The sequence below is a fragment of the Rhamphochromis longiceps genome, linkage group LG5 (genome assembly GCF_057381845.1).
Source record: "Rhamphochromis longiceps isolate RC_006_pf linkage group LG5, R_longiceps_female_GT1.1, whole genome shotgun sequence".
Classification (NCBI taxonomy): Eukaryota; Metazoa; Chordata; class Actinopteri; order Cichliformes; family Cichlidae; genus Rhamphochromis; species Rhamphochromis longiceps.
The window spans coordinates 2552851-2573585 of NC_140561.1; the positions used below are offsets into that span (position 1 = coordinate 2552851).

General features: G+C 42.9%; 1 protein-coding gene across 1 annotated transcript in view; it reads right to left on the bottom strand.

Annotated features, from left to right (window-relative positions):
* LOC146669047 (calcium-dependent secretion activator 1-like) overlaps positions 1–20735 on the bottom strand; it is a 337734-nt gene that overhangs the window by 42837 nt on the left and 274162 nt on the right. The window contains exons 24-25 of the mRNA XM_085405453.1: positions 17912–17944; positions 938–1045 (exon numbers count right to left, since the gene is read on the bottom strand). Of these exons, the coding sequence (XP_085261579.1) occupies positions 938–1045; positions 17912–17944 (141 nt within the window). The remainder of the gene's footprint in view (positions 1–937; positions 1046–17911; positions 17945–20735) is intronic.

Genomic DNA, 20735 nt, shown 5'->3' on the forward strand with positions numbered 1-20735 from the left:
TTCTCTCCTCTCCTGTGAGGCAGTAATTGAAATATACGTCAATGCACTCTAAGCTATGGAGTAGAGTGTTGACTATGGGAATTTGTATCACCTGTTAACAAAAGCCCTGAGCTCTGTGTACTCTTCAGAGTTTACAAAACATTAGTAACTGCCAGTTTTGCTTGTTTGCTTATTTTTTTTTTGTCTTTTTATTAAAAAAAAACCTGTGTACTGTTTTAATAAGACACTGTGACCTTTCCACTTTCTTACAGTCTCTGAATGTCCCTCTGCGCATTGCTGAGTTTGTGAGCTTCATATTGAAATATCAGCTGCTGTATGTTTTCCTCCCAACATCTGGACATTTTGGGTTCCAGCAGCATTCCTGTTCTATCCTTGGCCTCCAAATCTCTATAATAACTCTGTGTACTTCTTGCGAAGAGGCCTTAGTCATGTCAGGCTTTGTGCCTGTTACATGATCTTTACATGGCACTTTTTGTAAATATATCAACTCACTCATTGTGTATATCACATGCAGAAAGAGCGAACTTTTTTTTTGTACACTTTTGTGCAGGCCTTGGATCCTCCTGGAGTTATCTGCTTGCAGTTGTTAGCATTTGTTCTTGTCCAGCAGTAACAAATAACAAACAGCCAATCTCGTTGCCTACGTTTGTTATTTGGAATCTCTGTTACACTGAATGTAAGAACTGCAGTAGCTTAAAGTGCTGTGTGTTTGGTTTGTTTAACTCACCTCCAACTATACATTAATTTTAAAAAACCCCTTTAAAAAAAAAACAAGCAAACCTTAATACTTGCGAACATTTACTGTTCTCTTTTCACTTGCAATGATGTGAAACTAAATATTTACCTGACAGCTGCACATTAAGCGCAAATGAAGTAAATGAAACTTTGGTGTTACTCTTTGATTTGGAGAAAAGAGGCAATGCTGTAGCTTACTTACATCAAATATTCGCTCTACATACACCTCCTCATTGACCTTCTCCCGCAGCATGTCCTGGGAATGACGGACAAATGTCACATAACTGTCAGCTACATCCATCCCTGGCTTCTGTAAATAACCCGGAAAAAGGAGAAAAAGACATCAAATAAAAATTGTCTTTGCTTAGAAAAACAGTAAAAATGACAAAGTGTATTTTGGAAGGTACATGATTTACTCCTCATGGTGACACTTTATAATGACTATACACTTAAAAGCTTTAGTAAAGCATTAATGAATAGTTAACTCGCTGGTATGTAATTTATAAACATGGATAATTAATGGCGTAATACGCTCATACATGTTTAATAATAGCATTTTTATGAAATTTTATGTCATCTACAAAAAAGTTATTAAACAGCTGTTCATAGTTCACGGTATCATTTAGCAACTGATGAAAGAAGAACTTAGATGAAAATGTATGCATATATGAAACTAGTTGGTTGAGTGTGTACTTATTTTATTAGCTGTTAGCTTTAGTACTTTGTGTGATCTCAAATTAATTGAGGTCACACAACAAGGTTTGCCTTACAAAGCATTCACAAATGAAAGTGAAAGGTCAGCCGGATCTCAAGTCTCAGTTATCTTCACAACAGAGAAAGGAAACAGACAAAGCTCATAGTGATACAGAAAATACAAATATTTATTGCATGATGCAAAAATACCTCACTTAAAAGCAGAATATCGAAATGGATGTTGGACCGTAATGTGAGTGCGTTTAGGTGTGTTTAAGATAGAAAGAGAAACAATATTATCTTAACCTCTTAAGCCCCAGGGGGGTTTCTGAGCTTCCTGCTCGAAAATGTAATGCCCAAATTTTATTGATTATTTCTCTGCAATTACAAACTCTGTCCTTACAATCTTGGTATCAAAATAAAGCTAACACTTGGGAAATTTCATCAGAGGTGTAAATATTGAAGCAGATATTACTGTGTCAAAGTTACTGAGACTGGAACACAGAAAAAGTAAGTAGATTTTATCCTCGCCTAATTCTTTTTATTTTTTTTTTATTTTAGCAGATAACCCTTTTAAAAATATGCCTCAGATCACATTTGGTTCCAGAAATTCAGTAACCAACATATAAACATCATCTGTGCAAAGATTTATGTTTCTAAAGTGAAACAGTGAAAAATTACAGCCCTGTCAATACATGAATATCCAGACGTACAAAAATGTCCAATTTTGGCACACAATTGGACACCATGCCAGTTGATTTTTTTAGGTATTAAAGAGCAGATTAATAATACATTTTATTAACAGGCCTAAAAATGCTTTTTTTAAAAATAGATTTTTGAAAAATTAACCACACATTTACATTGTAATGGCCCTTTTCTGCAGTGCGCATGAAGCGTTTAATTGGTCTCTGGCCCTTTAAACTCCGAGGGCCTGTAACTTTGGTGTCTTTTGGTCAATTTGCATGATTGACACCTCTTTTTAATCGTTTGAGCCAATAGATTCACAGTAATGATGTCACGTTCACGTCACTTCAACCAATCAGACGTTGTAATGCCAAAACCCACGTTTTTACCAAATTTACTGCATGTGGCGTCTGTCCAGTCACGTAGGTGGGTCTAAAATGGAGGTTGTTGACGGAAAACAGCTCTGATGTGGCTAGGTAGGCATGGTAACTACTGGTAATCACGTGGCTACCGGCTACCGGCGAAAATAATGGAGGAACTCGGGACGGTAAGCCAATTTCTGTCCTAGCGCATTTGCGCCGCTGTTTGTTTTTGTGGTCTTCTTTTGCAGCTCATTCAGTGAATTTTGGTCTGATCGTGGTGAAACTTGGTGTGTGGAGTCAGTGATAGCCCTGGAAGCTAACCAGCCTATCTTTAGCCGGTTACATGAAGTCTGAAGAATTTCTGGTTGGGTTTTGTTTGTTTAGCGGACTTCTGTGCATTTACATAACTGCTCGTTTAATCACAGCTTGTTTTCGGTGTGTTTGGTAGTTGTAGAAATGGTTTATATGACATTTTAGCTGAGATTCTGAGGTTTCTGTGGATTCCGCACATGTCTATATTTATTAAATATAATAAATACTAATAAAAAGCATGTAAACATAAGTTTAACTAATATGTGGATAAATGGTATAGAGGCAGGACTTTGTCCTTTAGAGTGTGTTTGTTAGATCCACTGAGCAACCACTCATTGGCTGGTCTGACCTTCCCCCAACCTGTGTGCGCTGCTTGGACACCTGTGTGTGCCTTCGTGTACCAGTCAGATACGCCAGAGACAGAGACGGTGAAAGATCCATTACCCGTGCGGTGAAGAAGCTAACTGGAAAGTAAAAGTCCTTCTTCGCTGAAAATAATGAGAGTGATAGTGTGTTCCGAAGGCCGTGAGCCAACGTGAGCACTGTGAAGCCCCGTGTAGCATTTGTTGCTTTATATGGTCAGGTTTTTTTTCTTTGCTTACTTCGATTGGATTGGTTTTGAGGACCTGAGAAGAATTGCGGATCCCTTTTCCAGTACTGGATGGCGAGCCCAGCCCAAAGAGCCGGATGAACTGGTAGATTGTAACCCGACTGGTTACAAACACACTGAGTGACTACTGAACATTGAGAGACTGCAACTGACTTTTAAAAAAGGACACAAAAGACAATATCAGAATCAGAAACTTTATTGTCATTGTCATGAGAACAACGAAATTAAGAATGGTCCCCGATCATTGCATCATCCCTAGCAATATCAAAATATAAATAAAACAATAAAATTCAATAAATAAAATAGATAGAATACTTAAAATACTAATAAGATATAACAGTAAAACATTCACATACATTCCCACACACATGCTTCAGACCGTGCATAGATTAACACAAGAGTGGCGTGATGGACATTTTTTTGTAGTATTCAGATGTGTTATTGCAGTTGGATAACAGCTGTGTTTGAGTCTATTAGTCCTTGCTCTGATTGCCCTGTACCGTCTGCCTGAGGGCAACAGTTCGAACAGGGAGTGGCCAGGATGTGAGGTGTCTTTTATGATGTTTTGGGCCTTTTTAAAACAGTGGGCGTTGTGTAGAACTTCCAGTGTGGGGAGAGGGCAGCCAGTGATCTTTTGGGCGGTGTTAATGATCCCTTGGAGTGCTTTCCTCTGAGCCCCTGTGCAGCTAGTGTACCAGATGCATATGCAGTAAGTTAGAACACTCTCAATGGTGGCTCTGTAGAAGGACACCAGCAGTCTCTGTGTGATGTTATTCCTCCTGAGAATTCTCAGGAAGTACAGTCTCTGTTGGGCCTTTTTCAGCAGCTCGGAGGTGTTCACACTCCAGGAAAGGTTCTCCTCTATATTGACTCCCAGGAAGCGGAAGCTTGCCACCCTTTCTACACAGTCCCCATTTATGAATAGTGGTTGGATCTCTGCCTTTTTCCTTCTGAAGTCTATTATGAGTTCTTTGGTTTTTGAAGTGTTGAGGAGGAGGTTATTGGCCTTACACCATGACGTCAGCTGCTCCACCTCGTCCATCCTTGGGTCGACTATTTGTGGGGTGTCACGGCCTGGGGGATCAGCAAGGGGCTGATCATTATGCTCCTATCTCTCGGTCTCTCTTTCTCTCTCTTTGTTTCTCTCTCTCTCTCCTGTTTTGCTGGGGTGGAACTCATGGTGGGTTCACGCTCTCGGCCCACGCCTCCCTGCATTGGAAACACCTGGACCTCATCAAGACCAGCTGGTTCTTAAGAGGTAAGAGGTCTGTTGTTCAGCGGTGGATCGTTGTTAAACTCTTGTCAGGTTTCTCGTGCCTGCGTGCTAGATATTAACGTGTGTATCTTTGTACCTAGATTTCCCGGACCCATCCCTGTGTTTCCTCGAGCGGTGTGTGGAAGGAGCAACTGGTCACTAGTAGAGAGAGAGGTCGGAGTGGAGCGTGTGTGTGATTCCCCTTTTCCCCGGATCCCTGGAGCCCTGCCCCCTCACGTCTTGTACAGTATATACCACTACCCCAGCCTGTAAATACACTCGGTGAAGAAACTGTAAATAAACTTTTATTGTTAACTTGCAAATCAGGAGTCCTGCGTGTGGATCCCCAATGGCAACCTGCGACATGGGGTTTATTTTATTCAATTTTGTTTCCACGAAGCGCACTCTACTTTTGTTAAATGTGCACAACCTGCTAAACGTTGATAACTGTTAATAAATGCAATTTTGTTTGTTTTTTTACACCTACTGTGTAGAAGTCCTCTGTTGTCAGACACCCTTGGCTCCTACGAATCTAGAACCTCTCCGATCTGGCCCATATTTCCCCTCTGTCCTCATACTGCGGTTAAAGGTAACTATACTGCCTGTACTACATGCAAAAAAGGCTAGAAGTAGCACTAACAGGTCTTACATGCCCACTAGTATTGCACCACCAGTGCTACATAGGGGCGATCGTGGCTCAAGAGTTGGGAGTTCGCCTTGTAATCGGAAGGTTGGCGGTTCGAGCTCCGGCTTGGACAGTCTTGGTCGTTGTGTCCTTGGGCAAGACACTTCACCCGTTGCCTACTGGTGGTGGTCAGAGGGCCCGGTGGCGCCAGTGTCCGGCAGCCTCGCCTCTGTCAGTGCACCCCAGGGTGGCTGTGGCTACAATGTAGCTTGCCATCACCAGTGTGTGAATGTGTGTGTGAATGGGTGGATGACTGGATATGTAAAGCACTTTGGGATCCTTAGGGACTAGTAAAGCGCTATATAAATACAGGCCATTTACATAGAATAAAAAGTGGCGAGCCAGCCAGGAGCCTAGAGTGTTGTGTGACAACATTGGAATCCTTTTTGCCCTTTGATCAGACAACTCGCATACTGTGAAAATGGATTTTGACAACAAGTATGCCATTAAAGTACCAAATGCCATAATTTTTAGCGGTGTTGCAGATAGAGAGATAGACAAAGAGGTATTTGAGTTTCTAGAGCAACATGGTACTATTCGTAGAGTACTCGCTGTCGATGATGACTCTTCTGCATTCCACAAAAGTCAGATTGTAGAGTTTGAGTCCAGTGCAGCTGTTGAAATATTAGCACCTAAGCTGCCTTACCTCTTACAGTCCACTGAGAATCCAAATGTCAGTTACCGCATTCGAGCATTAACTGACGTCTATACCAAGACCGTAGGGGGCAGTGTTACTGAAGCTTATATTAGCAACCTGAAAGGTTTAGCCAAGTTAACTGGGAAGGATTTCGAGGAAGTGTTGCGGGAGGCCATGTCCACAATAGGGAAGACCATTAAAGCTGCTGAGACAGCTTAAATAAACCCTGAAAATGACACTGCTGATCAGACTTGCCCTGTGGTAGGATCCACACAACTTGGAATCTCACCTTCAGTTTTAACTGAACTGGCTCACCCTCCTGAACTCATTCAGGGCACATTCCAACGCCCCATAAGACCAAACTTGACACCTCAAATATTGAGTCCAACTGACCTCGGCCCACCAGAGGTTCAGAAAATAGTAGTCGAGCATGTTGTCAAGAGTGTTGAAAAGGCATCACATGCTCACTCTATATTAAGACTCAGAGCTTTATCTGGCAAGATGCCCAGAACTTACAGTGAAGCTGACTATGAAACATGGCGTTCTCATGTTCTAAGGGTTGGCTCCCGACAGCCCTAAACAAAAAAGCACAACAAACCCGAGCACCAGACCAGGGCGGGCAGAGGGGGTCCAGGAAGGAGGGTCCAAAACAAAAAAAACAAGGAGCACAAGAGTCCGGATTAAACCAAAAACAGGACAACACAAAACAAGACTAGTCATGAGGCCACAGTAAAGTCTGGGGGTCGACCCGGAGGCCGACAACACAAGAGCCAAGACAGATCAGGGGGCCGAGCGTGCACACGGCAACGGCGGTGACGGGCAAACAGCTCCAGGGGCAGAGCGTGCACACGGCAACGGCGGCGACGGGCAAACAATTCTGGAGGCCGACCACTTGGAAGGCAGTGGCGGCCACTGAGCAGGTCTGGAGGTCGGCCGCGATGCCGGCCGCGACGGGCAAACAGTTCTGGAGGCCGACCACTTGGAAGGCAGTGGCGGCCACTGAGCAGGTCCGGAGGTCGGCCGCGATGGCGGCGGCGACAAACCCTTTCCGGAGGCCGTCCCCGAAGGCCATGACGCCACCTTAGAGGCCCGGAAAACGGCCGGCAGAGGCGAGGCGGAACGGGTCGAGCTGGCTCTGACGGTGGCGTGGCAACCGCAGGACCAGGCGAGGCAGGACCAGGCGTGGATGAAGACACGGAGGCTGGACCAGGCGTGGATGAAGACACGGAGGCTGGACCAGGCGTGGATGAAGACAGCGGGACGGCTGCGGAACCTGACGGCAGCGGGACGGCCGCGGAACCTGACGGCAGCGACGCTGCAGGCGGTAGGGCTGCTCAATGAATCGAATTTTAATCACGATTACGATCTGGGCTTTCAACGATCATTAAAAATGACTGAGCCGATTATTAGCCCCTCCCTCATTTATCCGCGACACCTTAAAGGCCAGTCCGTGAAAATATTGTCGGGCATAAACCGGTCCGTGGCGCAAAAAAGGGTGGAGACCGCTGATTAAGAGGACCCGAGGGAAGCTCAGAAAGCTAAGCAGAAGTTATTTGAAGAGGAGAGTGACTGCTGTTGGTTGAAAAGAGAGGTAAAAAAACTTAAGTGGTGTTGCACACTATTTTATATTATTTTTTAAAGTCATTATTCAATACGTTGTTATTGTTAACCCTTTAAAGACGGTCAGAGCTGCACACTCCATTTTGTGTAACTATTTTTAAATCCCTGTAGAACCTGAACCGCGTAAGCTAGCGCAATAATTTGTTTTGCATATGAAACTGGAGGAGTTGTACTTACATCTTATGCCATCAGCTTGTCCTCAGTCACGGTTTCGTTCCACATAAAGCTTTGCAAAAATTGCATAAAAAGCGCTTGCAGGAACAAAAACATAATATTCCAGAAACACGCTTTGCCGATCCGATCAGCTGTTTATAATACTTCCCACAGTGAAACAGAAGTCAGCGCGAACTATCGCATGACCGCCATTTCCTGGCCGAAACCGGAAGTGACGTCATTTTCGCGGAAATGTAGTTTTTTATTTGTAGGCCTTAAAAACCTATACTGGTCATGTTTGACTTTTCTGAATAGTTTCTGGGATGCTTAGAACTCGAATTGCACTGCTGGAAATAGTTTATTTTGATGCACCTGCTGTTTTCTTTGCAAATTTGCATCATAGGATTGTTTTTTTGTTTTTCCTGCAGTATATAAAAATTGGTGTATCTCCAAAATAAAACTATGAAGACACTCAAAATAAATTTCCTGTTGTTGTAAACTATTTTTTGCAACTTTTTTGTATTTAAAGTTTTGAGGGATAAACCTCTTAAATTTCTCCAAGTAGAAATATATGTAAAAAAACAAAAACGATTTTCAATTTTTTTGTAGTTTATTGCACTTTTTTGCAATTAATGTAGTTACTATGGACTTAATGCATACATATTATTAAAATGTGGGCTATAACAGTTGTATAGCAACTTGAAATGCTCCCACAAATGGCACTACAACATGTAAAAAAATTATATAAGCTCTGGCGGACTTGGTTCTATAGTAGGTCTTAAAGGGTTAAATAAATATCGTCAAATAATCGTGATCTCAATTTCAGTGAAAATAATCGTGATTATCATTTTTGCCATAATCGAGCAGCCCTAGCAGGCGGTGATGCGAATGGTGATGATGTAGAAGTCGGGGGGGATGATTCAGCAGATGACGGCTGAACAGACTTCCCCGGACCGTCAGCAGATGTGAGGATGTGCTGGGCAGGCTCCTCGGACCCTCCAGCAGACGTGACTGGAAGCTGGATGGGCGGCTCGGGCCCTCCAGCAGACGTGACTGGAAGCTGGACGGGCGGCTCGGGCCCTCCAGCAGACGTGGCAGGAGGCTGGACGGGCGGCTCGGGCCCCCAGCAGATGAAACTTGAGGCTTGCTGGGTTCTCCCGAACCCCCAGCAGACGAAACTCGAGGCTGGCTGGGTTCTCCCAAACCCCCCAGCAGACGAAACTCGAGGCTGGCTGGGTTCTCCCAAACCCCCAGCTGACGAAACATGAGGCTGGCTGGGTTCTCCCGAACCCCCAGCAGACGAAACCTTAGGCTGGACTGGCTCCTCAGGCCCTCCAGCTGGAGCAGAAGCAGGACCAGAGGCAATAGGGACCCCTGACTGAGGGTGAAGATGAGTGACTGACTTAGCAGATGACAAAGCTAAGGATTCCTCCACTAACTGCGCTACTGACTGGGCTATGGACTGTAACAATGTTTGGAGAAGGTCTGATTGTGGTAGAGCCTGAGCTATGGGTAGCCGGGGTGAAGACTGAACTACGGGTGACTGAATTTGAGATGAAAGCGGTGGAGTAGGTGACAGGGCTACAGGTGGATGCTGAGCAGGGGACACTGGACACTGAGCTACATGCGGCTGCTGAGCAGGAAACACTGGACACTGAGCTACAGGCGGCTGCTGAGCAGCAAACACTGGACACTGAGCTAAAGGTGGCTGCTGATCAGCTAACTGAGCTGAAGGTGGCTTGGAGAAATTCTGCTGTGGCTGCTCCTGCTGTGGTGTGAAAATGACAACTGCTCCAGTCCGTACCACAGGAGAGAATGGAAGTGTGGTTGGATGATGATGGTGAGGGCTGCATTTCTTCTTTAACGGTGGATCGAACGACTTGGCAATGAACCTTGGCAAAACATACTGCTGACGTCGAGAGCACCAAGTGGCGAGGGCCTCCAGGAGAGCAGCTGAATCCTCCTTCCCTGGGCCGCCCATGCCAAACAGTTCAAAACAAAAACTGGCTCTCAGAGCTGTTACTATCGTTTTTAATCCGTTAATGTCCAGAAAGGTTATGGCGAAGGTAGGGGATGACAAGAAGTTGTCTAGAAACACTACCTCTAGAAGCCTCTTGTAGTTATCCACAGCGTGAATTATGCGCCAGCAATAATCCCACAGCTGTGCGAGGTACTTTCCCTCTGAGGCAAAAGGTGAGTCCGCTGGATCCATCTTATGGTCGCGTCGTTCTGTCAGGGCTCTGTGTGCGGGCAGGCGGAGAGGAGGATCCAAGCGCAGGACTCGAACACAGAATTATAAATCAGAACCTCAGCTTTTATTGCTGACATGAAAACCAAACGTCAAGTGACATGAATACAGAAACCAAAGAAACAGTGACCATGAAGTGACCATGGAATATGGAAAACCGAAACACACAGGCATAATCTGAGGGTACGACGCGACACTGAGCACAGGAAAACACAGGGCTAATATACACAGGGTGGTAATCAGCGAATGGGCAACAGGAGGGAGACACAGCTGGGAGAGATCAGGGTTAACGAGACGGGGGGAACAGAGCTGCACACACTAACATAAGACAAAGACTTTCACAATAAAACAGGAAACATGAATTACTAAACAAGCATGCAGACTTTACATTGAGAGACAGACAGAGAATGACACATGGAACCTGGGGCCCGTTCTTCGTACGTCGCTTACTACATCCAAGATCAAATGACACATCCAAGATCAAATCATCGCTCTAACCGTGAGCTCGCTAATCCGGTTCCCCGAACACACCTGCTGTTGACGATTAGTACAGCTGGACGCAGTAATGTGACATCACTGGGTGTCGTAAAAGGGGCCACGCATCGATAGTAGAAACATTGATCGGCAACCCTCTGATTGGTCGGCGAAAATGTCGACGGAGCGCGCTCGGCTCGGTATTTTTCGGCAGCAGAGCAAGAGCTCTTGAGTGAGGGATTTCAGGAGTTTCAGAGTTTAATCAGAACGCAAGGGAACACTGCAAAGGCTGCAAAAGCAAGGAGCGAGGGCTGGCAGGAAGTTGCTGACAAATTAAACTCGTAAGTAATTTAATAATAACAATAATAATGGAGTGGATTGATATAGCGCTTTTCAAGGCACCCAAAGCGCTTTACAATGCCACTATTCAGTCACTCTCACATTCACACACTGGTGGAGGCAGCTACAGTTGTAGCCACAGCTGCCCTGGGGCAGACTGACAGAAGCCAGGCTGCCATATCGCGCCATCGGCCCCTCTGGCCAACACCAGTAGGCGGTAGGGTAGATTTATTATATTACACTATATTATCCAATATTATATTACATTATATTATAATATGTTATATTTTATCCTCTTTCACATTAGAGCCACGACAGGACCCACTAGAACATGGGAACAGGTAAAAGTGAAATATAAGAATATCCTACAGAATGGTAATATTTATCACTTATATTGCTTTTAGTCTCTTGGAAAGAGACCCTGGAATAATCTGTTTGTTTATAACAGCAACCAAGAAAAGGGCAGAGGAAAAAAAGACAGGTGGTGGTCCTGCACCCCCTCGTCAACAAGTTGGTTAAGTGAATAATACCCTCACGGGAAAATCGATATCTCTCTATGAGCACACTGTCGCGCTGAGCTAAAGGATCCTGTCTATCCCGCAATATACGCTGAATTCTGAGGACTCTCCTTATCAATCTTGCACCTTCCGCAATGGGTGGCTCGCGTATACGGACAGGACATGGCTGCGACAGGCTTCCCAAATCCACCTTCGCTTTTATAGCCGTGGTCTCTCATCTTGATTACACGAAGTAATTTACAATTGCTACTCTGAAATATGAATTAAATCTGTAATAATCACATACATGTAATAGAATGTTAATAGTACATTTCCCTTTTTTAGGAAATGACCTGTGTGAAATCAATAAATGGATCAGGTGCTGCATTGTCTTTAGTTACATTGATGTTATTTATTTATGGTGAAACAGTGGTGGAATATCGCTGTTGCTTTCGTATGATGACGCGGACATACCTGCGTGGCCGCGATCTAATCCTGTTTACATAAAGTAAACCTGCTCCCGAGCAGGTTTACGCTTACGGCTCTGTTGCTATGACAGCAAGTCCCGGATGAGCTTCGGGGAACCGACTGATCCAGGATCACGCGAAATCGTCAACAATCTAATCCGGCTAACCTACTTAGCGAGGTACGAAGAACGGGCCCCAGAACTAAACTAAACGTGAGATATAACTGAGAACAAATCCTTAAGCACGAATAAACAGAAACAAGAAATAATCATCATCATCACTATGAGAATAAGAAAACAATCCATGAAGCAGAATTAAACCGAAATATAATAAACTCAAAATACTGGGTCCAACGGACCCAGAACCGTGACACCAATGCCACCTCCAAGGCTTACCTCCTCTCTGATCTGGACATCGGGTCAGTTGGAGGCGCAGTTGAAAGATTGCAGCGGTCCCAGATCAGATGTACACACTGGGACTCTTTCCCATGTTGCTGTCTGTGTTTATTGTGCTATGGTGTGTTGATATCTGTGCATTCCTGTATTATCCTTTTATGTTACACATTTCAATGTTTTTTTTCCTCGCTACCTGGCCTGACCTGTCTCCCCAATGTGATGTTTGTGTATTGTATGTACGGTCGGCAAGGTCTGTCATCTCGTTTGTGGGCAAAAGACCTGCAACTGACAAATAAAGGCCATTTCATCTCATCATCTCATCACCTGGCCTGTGCCCCGTGATGTTAAACAGCTCCGCTCATTCTTAGGCTTTTCAGAGTACTACAGGCGGTTCATTAAGAACTATTCGAGCATTTTTAAGCCCCTCACTAACATAACATCAGGCTACCCTCCTTTGCGCAAAAGCACAAAGCCTAAAGCTAAGTCTGTCCAGTACCATGACCCCAAGACACCTTTCGGTGAGCGATGGACTCCCTCTTGTGATCTTGCTTTCAAAACCGTCATTGAAAAGTTCAGTACTGCACCTGCATTGGGTTTTGCTGACCTTAAACTGCTATATACGCTCCATACTGACACCAGCACTACAGGGCTTGGTGCCGCACTCTATTAAGAGCAAAATGGCCAGACCAGGGTAATAGCTTATGGAAGCGGTGGGTTGTCTAGGAGTGAATCTTGTTATTCTGCCCATAAGTTTTTATGGGCAGAGTTTTTAGCCTTGAAATGGGCAGTGACGGAAAAGTTTGCTACAGTGCTACACTTGTCTAACTAAAGCTAGCTGACTACAAACAAAAGGAAAACTGAACTTGAGGAACAAAGTAAAGAATTTCCAAACTCTTAAACATTTCAGAGACATTACCATGCACTGCTTTATTAACAGAGAGGAATACTAATACTATTAATATGAGGAATACTCTGTGGTGTTCATGCTTGATTTTTAAGCATATTCACTGATGATTTGTGATAACAATATTGATGTTTTATTTTGAATGAAGGTGCTTCATATTCCACTTAAAGTACGCTGTGACTCCGGATGCTCAGTGTGTCTCTCCCATCCTACAAACTCACACTGGTCCTCAGTATTTTGTTAACCTTAAGGGTGTGCATCTTGTTGTGAATCTGTTCTATATCATGTTGTGCTTTGTTTCCTTTTTCTGTTAGATAGCTGAGGATTGTTTGGTCCTGCTGACCTTTCAGTTTGATTTGTTGAAGCTTTGTGAGGTATAGCTTGTCTCTCATTTTAAATGTGGTTAAACAAAATAGTTAGTCAGCTATTAGTAACTGACTGAATTTAACATGAAGTACAATATGAAATAAGCATTTATAAAAACCTTTATGAACACACAAAAGTAGTTCATTTTGTAATCTTTATGTGTATCAATGTTCATCTGAATACTTGCCTACTATTGTTCTGATACCTATTTCCTATACCACAAACCATTAACCTTTGCTTCTAAAAAACGTGTTTGGTGCAATAATACTATTAAGAAATTGTAACTTCATCATTTATAAATGATGAATGAACTATTAACTGAGACCTTACTATTGTATACTAAAGTGTTAACCTCTTTATTTCCCAAGTGGTCACCACAATCGATGCATTGGCAATGGCCAATTGGCCTGGCAATATTGCAAAAGCCAATAAAGCTGGCCAGAGGATCACATTGGTTTCAATATATAACATTCAAGCTGTAACACTAGCATACCAGAACCAGGAGCTACCTTGCTTTTTACATTATGGTATGGGACGTCACACTATTCACAATGAAAGGGCCAAAGTTTTTAAAGTGAGGGGCTCACATGCACAACATCCAGGTGCTGGGATAGCTTTCAACACAAGCAAAAGCCGCGTGACATTTGTCTCAGCTGCAAAGGTTTTGTAAATAGATGCTAGATTTGGAATTGATTTCAAGTGTTGAGCCTGGATTTGGCAGCTGGGAGTTTTAGGACCCTGTTACCCTGTTTCACAAATCTAAGTGTAATATTACTTAGCTTAACCTAAATGCAGGTATAACTATTGTTGATGAAAGAAATTGTTCTTACTTTGATATAACTTTGGTAAATAAGTGGTAATAACTTATCTCCCTATCATTCCCTTCTTGTTTTCACCATAATATCCGACTATCACATTATTGATGCGCTCTGATAGAAAGTGCTACCAAATATTCTCTAGTGCCCACAGCAGAGCAAAGTTTTCATCAGTGTATTTTAGTAAATATTAAGCTACTCCACTAGGTTCCTCCGGGAAATTCAGTTCAACCCACCAGTCTCACTGTCTGTGTGGGTTGTGATTTTTTGCAGTCTGCTGATCAGTCTGCTGATGTGCTTAAGCACAGTAGTATTAGCAGTAGTATATTAGTTGTCATACCTGCTTAGCAGCAGCATTTTCACACTGCCACCATAAACATATTGGCTTAGTGATGATCACAGTATGTTGATTTACTGTCTCAGCTGTCAGCAGTTGCAGAACCATTAAAATCAGATAAGAAACCGTATTTATTGATGATGAGATCTAACATGATAAATTGTCTCATAATCAAGTGGAAGCCAGCTCTACTACATTCGAGCCGAGATGGTTCACAAATCGTTGAGGGTTATTTTGGAAAGGAGGAACATTCGGTCATTACAGGGTTGCACACCAAGCTCTTGTAACGGAGTTGAGATTGACTGAAACTAGTCTCTGCAGTCTGGGCATGTGCAACGTGAATGGGGAACTGTCACTTGGACAACAGCCTGTTAGGAGGCCCGCCACTCTGATATCTGAAATATCAAAAAAACAACTAAAAACACATCTTTTTAGAATTGCATTTTGTTAACTTTTGTCTGTTTTTGTTTTATACCTTGTGAAGCACTTTGTGATCTTTTATCTAGAAATGTGCTATATAAATAAAAATTTACTTACTTACTTACTTATATTGGGAGGACATTGCAGTTGTTGGCACCTTAGCTGTCTTTCTAAGAACAACATATTTTCCCATTTTCATATTTCACAAAATAACACTCTTTTAACCTTTTGTGCTTGAATTTCATTCATCAGGACTCCAAAAAGTCATCCAAACAACTCATTGCCATCTCTCACTAAATGTGGATAACACATCTGCAGTAATGCCTACAATGTGTGAATGAGTCTTTTTTTTTTTTGCCATTTTTAACCAGCATAACTCAAATGTTGTACGATGAGAACACAATTAGCATGCTGGTCCAGAAACTGTGACCCTTGCCAGCGTACACAGTGGCTCTTCAGATTTACTGACAAGGCATTAATTTGATATTTGGCATTTTTCAAGGGCCAAAGTGTTGGCAGCTTATCTAGAACTGATGCGCAACACAGACACATGCAAACACCACCGCCGCCAACCTGACAGCAGAATGGGCATGTGTTGTACAACAAGGACTCACAATGTATGCGGCACAGAGATGGATGCATGAGGCACGGATGGCTGTCAGTGTCTGGCCACATACATATGAATGGACATTTGGGGAAGGAAACGTGGGGACATTCAATGTGGAAATACAACACCCAGGACCATCTGGATCATGATGGTAGATGTGAAAGTATGGTCAAATATTTGTAGATGAACAAGAACACACAAACAAACATTCTCACATCACCAGGGAAGCAAAATGCTCCATTTAAATTCATCAAAAATAGCAGACATTATTTTCATAAGTAAGATCTAGCACAATATGTTATGATATTGCTATGGTTAAGACAATATCAAATATAAAGCATTATATATATATATATATATATATATATATATATATATATATATAGCCAGGGATGGGTATCGTTTAGGTTTTATCCAATACCAGTACCAAACCGGTACTTTTGAAACGGTTGCAGTGCTTGAATGGTGCTCGAACCGGTGCTTAAAGACTGAAGAACACAAACTTTGTCCAAAAACCTCTCATTTTTAGCTGTTTTCCACTTTTTCTTTTGTCATTTTAGCCTTTTTGGCCAGGGTGAAGGGAGTATCTGCCATCAAACAAGAGGACAGCCGCATGTAGCTATGATGATGTTTGCTAGTTCACCTTACATGCATTAATGTAATAACTTGGTTAGCCTACTCAACGTAAATTACACACGAACAACATTAAGCTACTCACGCAGAGAAGAACGGCTGCTGCTGCATCCTCATCATTTCTGCTACACTGGCAGGGCTAGGGGCCGGGACTCTCCTCTTTGGGTTCTTGGGGGATGTTGTTAACTCCGGGTCCGATAACAGGCAACCCACCCGCAGTAGATGTGCTCGGTGTGAGGTCTCGCAGCAAGCTATCAAATACGGTGCATTTCTCGGCTTTTAACAAAATGCTATACGTCGCCAGGTGTTTCATCAGATTCGATGTGCTACTTCCTTTGCACAGTATCACAGTATCACCTTAAAGCACTTGTTGCAGGCTGCTGAGTTTGCATCTTTTGCTGTGAAGTACAGCCAGACTTTGACCGCTTCACCTTGGGCATTTTTAATCTGTAGCTCTGCTCTAAAAGAACGTACGTACCTGGGCCCGCCTACTATGCTTGCAAAGGTAAAATGATTGGCTAGAATCCAAAGTGTATGATATCTTAGGAAAAAAAAAAGCACCAAAATAAAGCACCGAAATGTGCGCTGCTTTTTGGTCTGGTTACTACCGTTTATATCAGAAAATCATGGCACCGGATACCGGTACCCATCCCTATATATAGCATTATAAAAAATTAATATAACAGCGATTTAAGTCAGATTTGATTTAATCACCATTGAATGACAGAATACACCATTTAAGTATGCTGCAGAACCACACACACACACACACGCTCTACACTGGATCCCTTCAACACCTCCAATCAGCAGTGGAATTAGGGTTGCCAACCGTCCCTTGAAAAACAGAATCGTTCCGTATTTAGAAACAAAAGTATTGAGCTGAAAAGGGTATGCACTTTGTCAAATGGTTAAAAAAATAATTACACACACAAATACAAGAGCTACACTTCCCACACTGGGAAGGGTGAAGACAATTGGGTCGCCCAGCCCTGGCCAATTAGGCGTCCCTTTTTTTTTCTTCAGGGAGTTGGCAACCCTAACTGGAATGGTTGGATGGATGAATAGACAGATGGATGGAATTTCAGCAAATGGAAATCCCGACACTCACTGTATACATCATATAAAACAGCAAATGTCATTTTAAAGTCAAAGGCAGAAATTTTCTTTGTGAGAACTTTGTGAGAGGGTGATGACTCATCGTGTGTAAGCTGAGGCTTCGGGGGAGATGTGACCAGTAAACAAATTATCTCTGAATGTCACGTCATATTATTTATCGAATATGAACTATTAGGTTTTCTATGTCATTTTTTAAATATCAAAATATTTACACATGTCATCATGTAACTCCCATATGAAGTGGATTTTCAAATTCTTTTCATGAAATGGAATCAGGAATCAGGGATGGAATTATATGTTGAGTGATACAATACAAAGGAGTCTTAACAGCACTCACATGCATGTGAGTCATGCAAACACAACAGGGACTGGGATTAATGATGACATTTTGAGGCCAAACAGTCACCAAAACTTTCAGAATTTAGATTTAGTACTTCTTAGTGCTCCAAAATATATCTGATGAGCAAATCAAAACTCGATAAAGGCACAATGACCCATACTGTACACACATACATTACAACAGCGGAGATGTAAAATGAATACTTACAGGCACGTCCACATACTTCGAAGCAGCTTTTACCTTGACAAAGATAGAAAAACACTGAGTACAGCAGCTGAACAAAAGTTGTCCAGGTGAGACATAGCATCTTATATCTTCTCACCTTCTGAACTAGAAACACTGATTTGTGGTGATATTAGCTGCACAAATGCACTCATTGTTATTGCATTCATAATTTAACAGTTTAGCTTTTGTAGTGTTGTGGAAATTTAGGGGCGCTAGTGCCAGAGAAGCTCACCAAAAAATATACCGTAGTTTCACGACCATAAGGCGCACTTAAAAGTCTTAGATTTTCTTCAAAAAGTGCGGCGCGCCCTATAGCGCAGTGCGCCCTGTGTGTTGTAAGGAGGACGTAGTAGAGAACACCATGAGAACGCTAAAGGGTGAAGTGTGGGCGTTGATCGTATATACCGGACAATCGCACATACCTGTATAAAAGGACAGGTATGTGCATTATGTGGAACATTGTTGTTTTAACAACCCTGAAAATGGCAAAGAGACACGCTTATGAAGCACAGTTTAAACTGAAGGCCATCAGCTATGCGGAGGAACATGGAAATCGAGCAGCGGCGAGAGAATTTAAGATTAACGAATCGATGGTTCGCAAATGGAGGAAGCTAGAAAACAAGCTCCGGCAGGTCAAGAAAACGCAGCTGAGTTTCCGCGGACATAAGGCGAGGTGGCCCGAGTTGGAGGAAAGACTCAAGCGGTGGATCATCGAGCAAAGAACGAGCGGGAGAAGCGTTTCGACGGTCACCATTCGGCTAAAAGCGGTTTCACTAGCTGAAGAGATGAACATTGAACATTTCCAAGGAGTTCCGTCTTGGTGCTTTCATTTTATGAAACGGTGCCATTTTTCCATCCAGACCGGGACTACGGTAGCGCAGCAACTTCCAGCGGATTATAAGGAAAAGCTGGCCATCTTCCGCTCCTACTGCAGCAAACACATCGGCGACAAAAACATCCAGCCCAGCCACATCACAAACATGGACGAGGTCCCGCTCACTTTTGACATCCCGGTGAGTCACACTGTGGAGAAGAAGGGGACCAGCACGGTAGCGATACGCACAACGGGGTATGAAAAGTCTTCTTTTACTGTTGTGCTTGGCTGCCATGCTAATGGACAGAAACTGCCGCCTATGGTGATTTTTAAGCGAAAGACTTTGCCTAAAGAGAAGTTTCCAGCAGGAATCATCATTAAGGCAAATGAAAAGGGCTGGATGGATGAGGAAATGATGAAAGAGTGGCTGAGGGAGGTGTATGTAAGGAGACCAGGTGGTTTTTTCCACGCATCACCATCGCTCTTAATCTGTGACTCTATGCGTGCCCATCTCACAGCCGATGTGAAAAAACTAGTGAAACAAATGAACTGTGAGCTTGCTGTCATTCAGGAGGCCTGACAAAGGAACTCCAGCCGCTGGACATCGGTGTGAACCGCCCGTTCAAAGTAAGGCTGCGAGCGGCCTGGGAGCGATGGATGACCGGTGGAGACCACAGTTTCACTAAGAGTGGAAGGCAGCGCCGGGCGAGTTACGCCACAATTTGCCAATGGATTGTAGATGCTTGGGCTAACATGTCTGCTGGCACTGTTGTTCGAGCTTTCGCAAAAGCCGGCATCATTTCCGAGGAGCCGCACGGCACGGAAAGTGACTCTGACAGTGAAGAAAGTGAACTTGGCATGTTTGATGGAGATTTAGCGCAGCTGTTCAATTCAGACACAGAGGATGAGGACTTCGATGGGTTTGATGATAAAAATGTGAGTACCAAACTTTGTTTTGCTCCTGCTTTATTTTTAAATATGCACACTTGTATGCTTGTGTGTTGTTGATGATGACGATTACCGGTAATAGAAATGGGAGTAAGGTACCGAACTCAGGTTTGCTCCCGCTTTATTTTTAAATACGCATACGGTACTTGTATGCGCCCTATGGTCCAGTGCGCCTTATGTGTGTGTTAAATACAGTAATGGCACACATAACTGAGACTGCGCCTTTTAGTACAGTGCGTCTTATGGTCGTGAAAATACGGTAATGATATTACAGTTAGCATAAATGATTAACATAAAAACTATAACAATTTCAATGAACTAGTGAGCATAGAAATACACATATCAAAACAGATGATTATAATATGATGCTATGAGAATTTATATAGTTGCACACCATTGTAATTTACAAATGCATACAATGTGGGGAGTTTTATAAAATATTTGTATACGCACACTCAGTGCCAATGCAGTGTTTATGAAAATGGTCCACTTGTGTATGAGGAGATACATACATACATAGAGTATCAGTATAGTGAGATAAATGGATGCTTTTTCATTAAATCAAATTTAAATTCATATATTTCCAAATTCCTTTGGAAAGATAAACCCCCGCGTATTAGCTTAAAAACGCTACAAAGAACCAAGGATAGAGGAGGATTAGATCTGCCTAATTTTCACCAATACTTCTTAGCCAACAGGCTTCAGTTCATCTCAGAATGGTTAAAACATACCTTCTTAGTTGAGCCCTGGCTAGATGTTGAACAGGCACTATGCAAGGATCTAGAGATTTCAGACCTACCATTTATTAGCTCAAACATCAAAAGACATGAATGCTTTAAAAGTATCAACATCAGCTTTTCTCTAACAGCATGGTGGGAGTTTCTAAAAATAACGGAGTCTTCATTAATCCCATGCAAACGTACACCTATCTGGAATAACCCTGACATATTACAAAACAATAATATGATTAATTTCCCAGAATGGAGTTGTAAAGGAATTAAATACTTAGAACATATATTAGAGGGAACAGAATTTATTCCATTT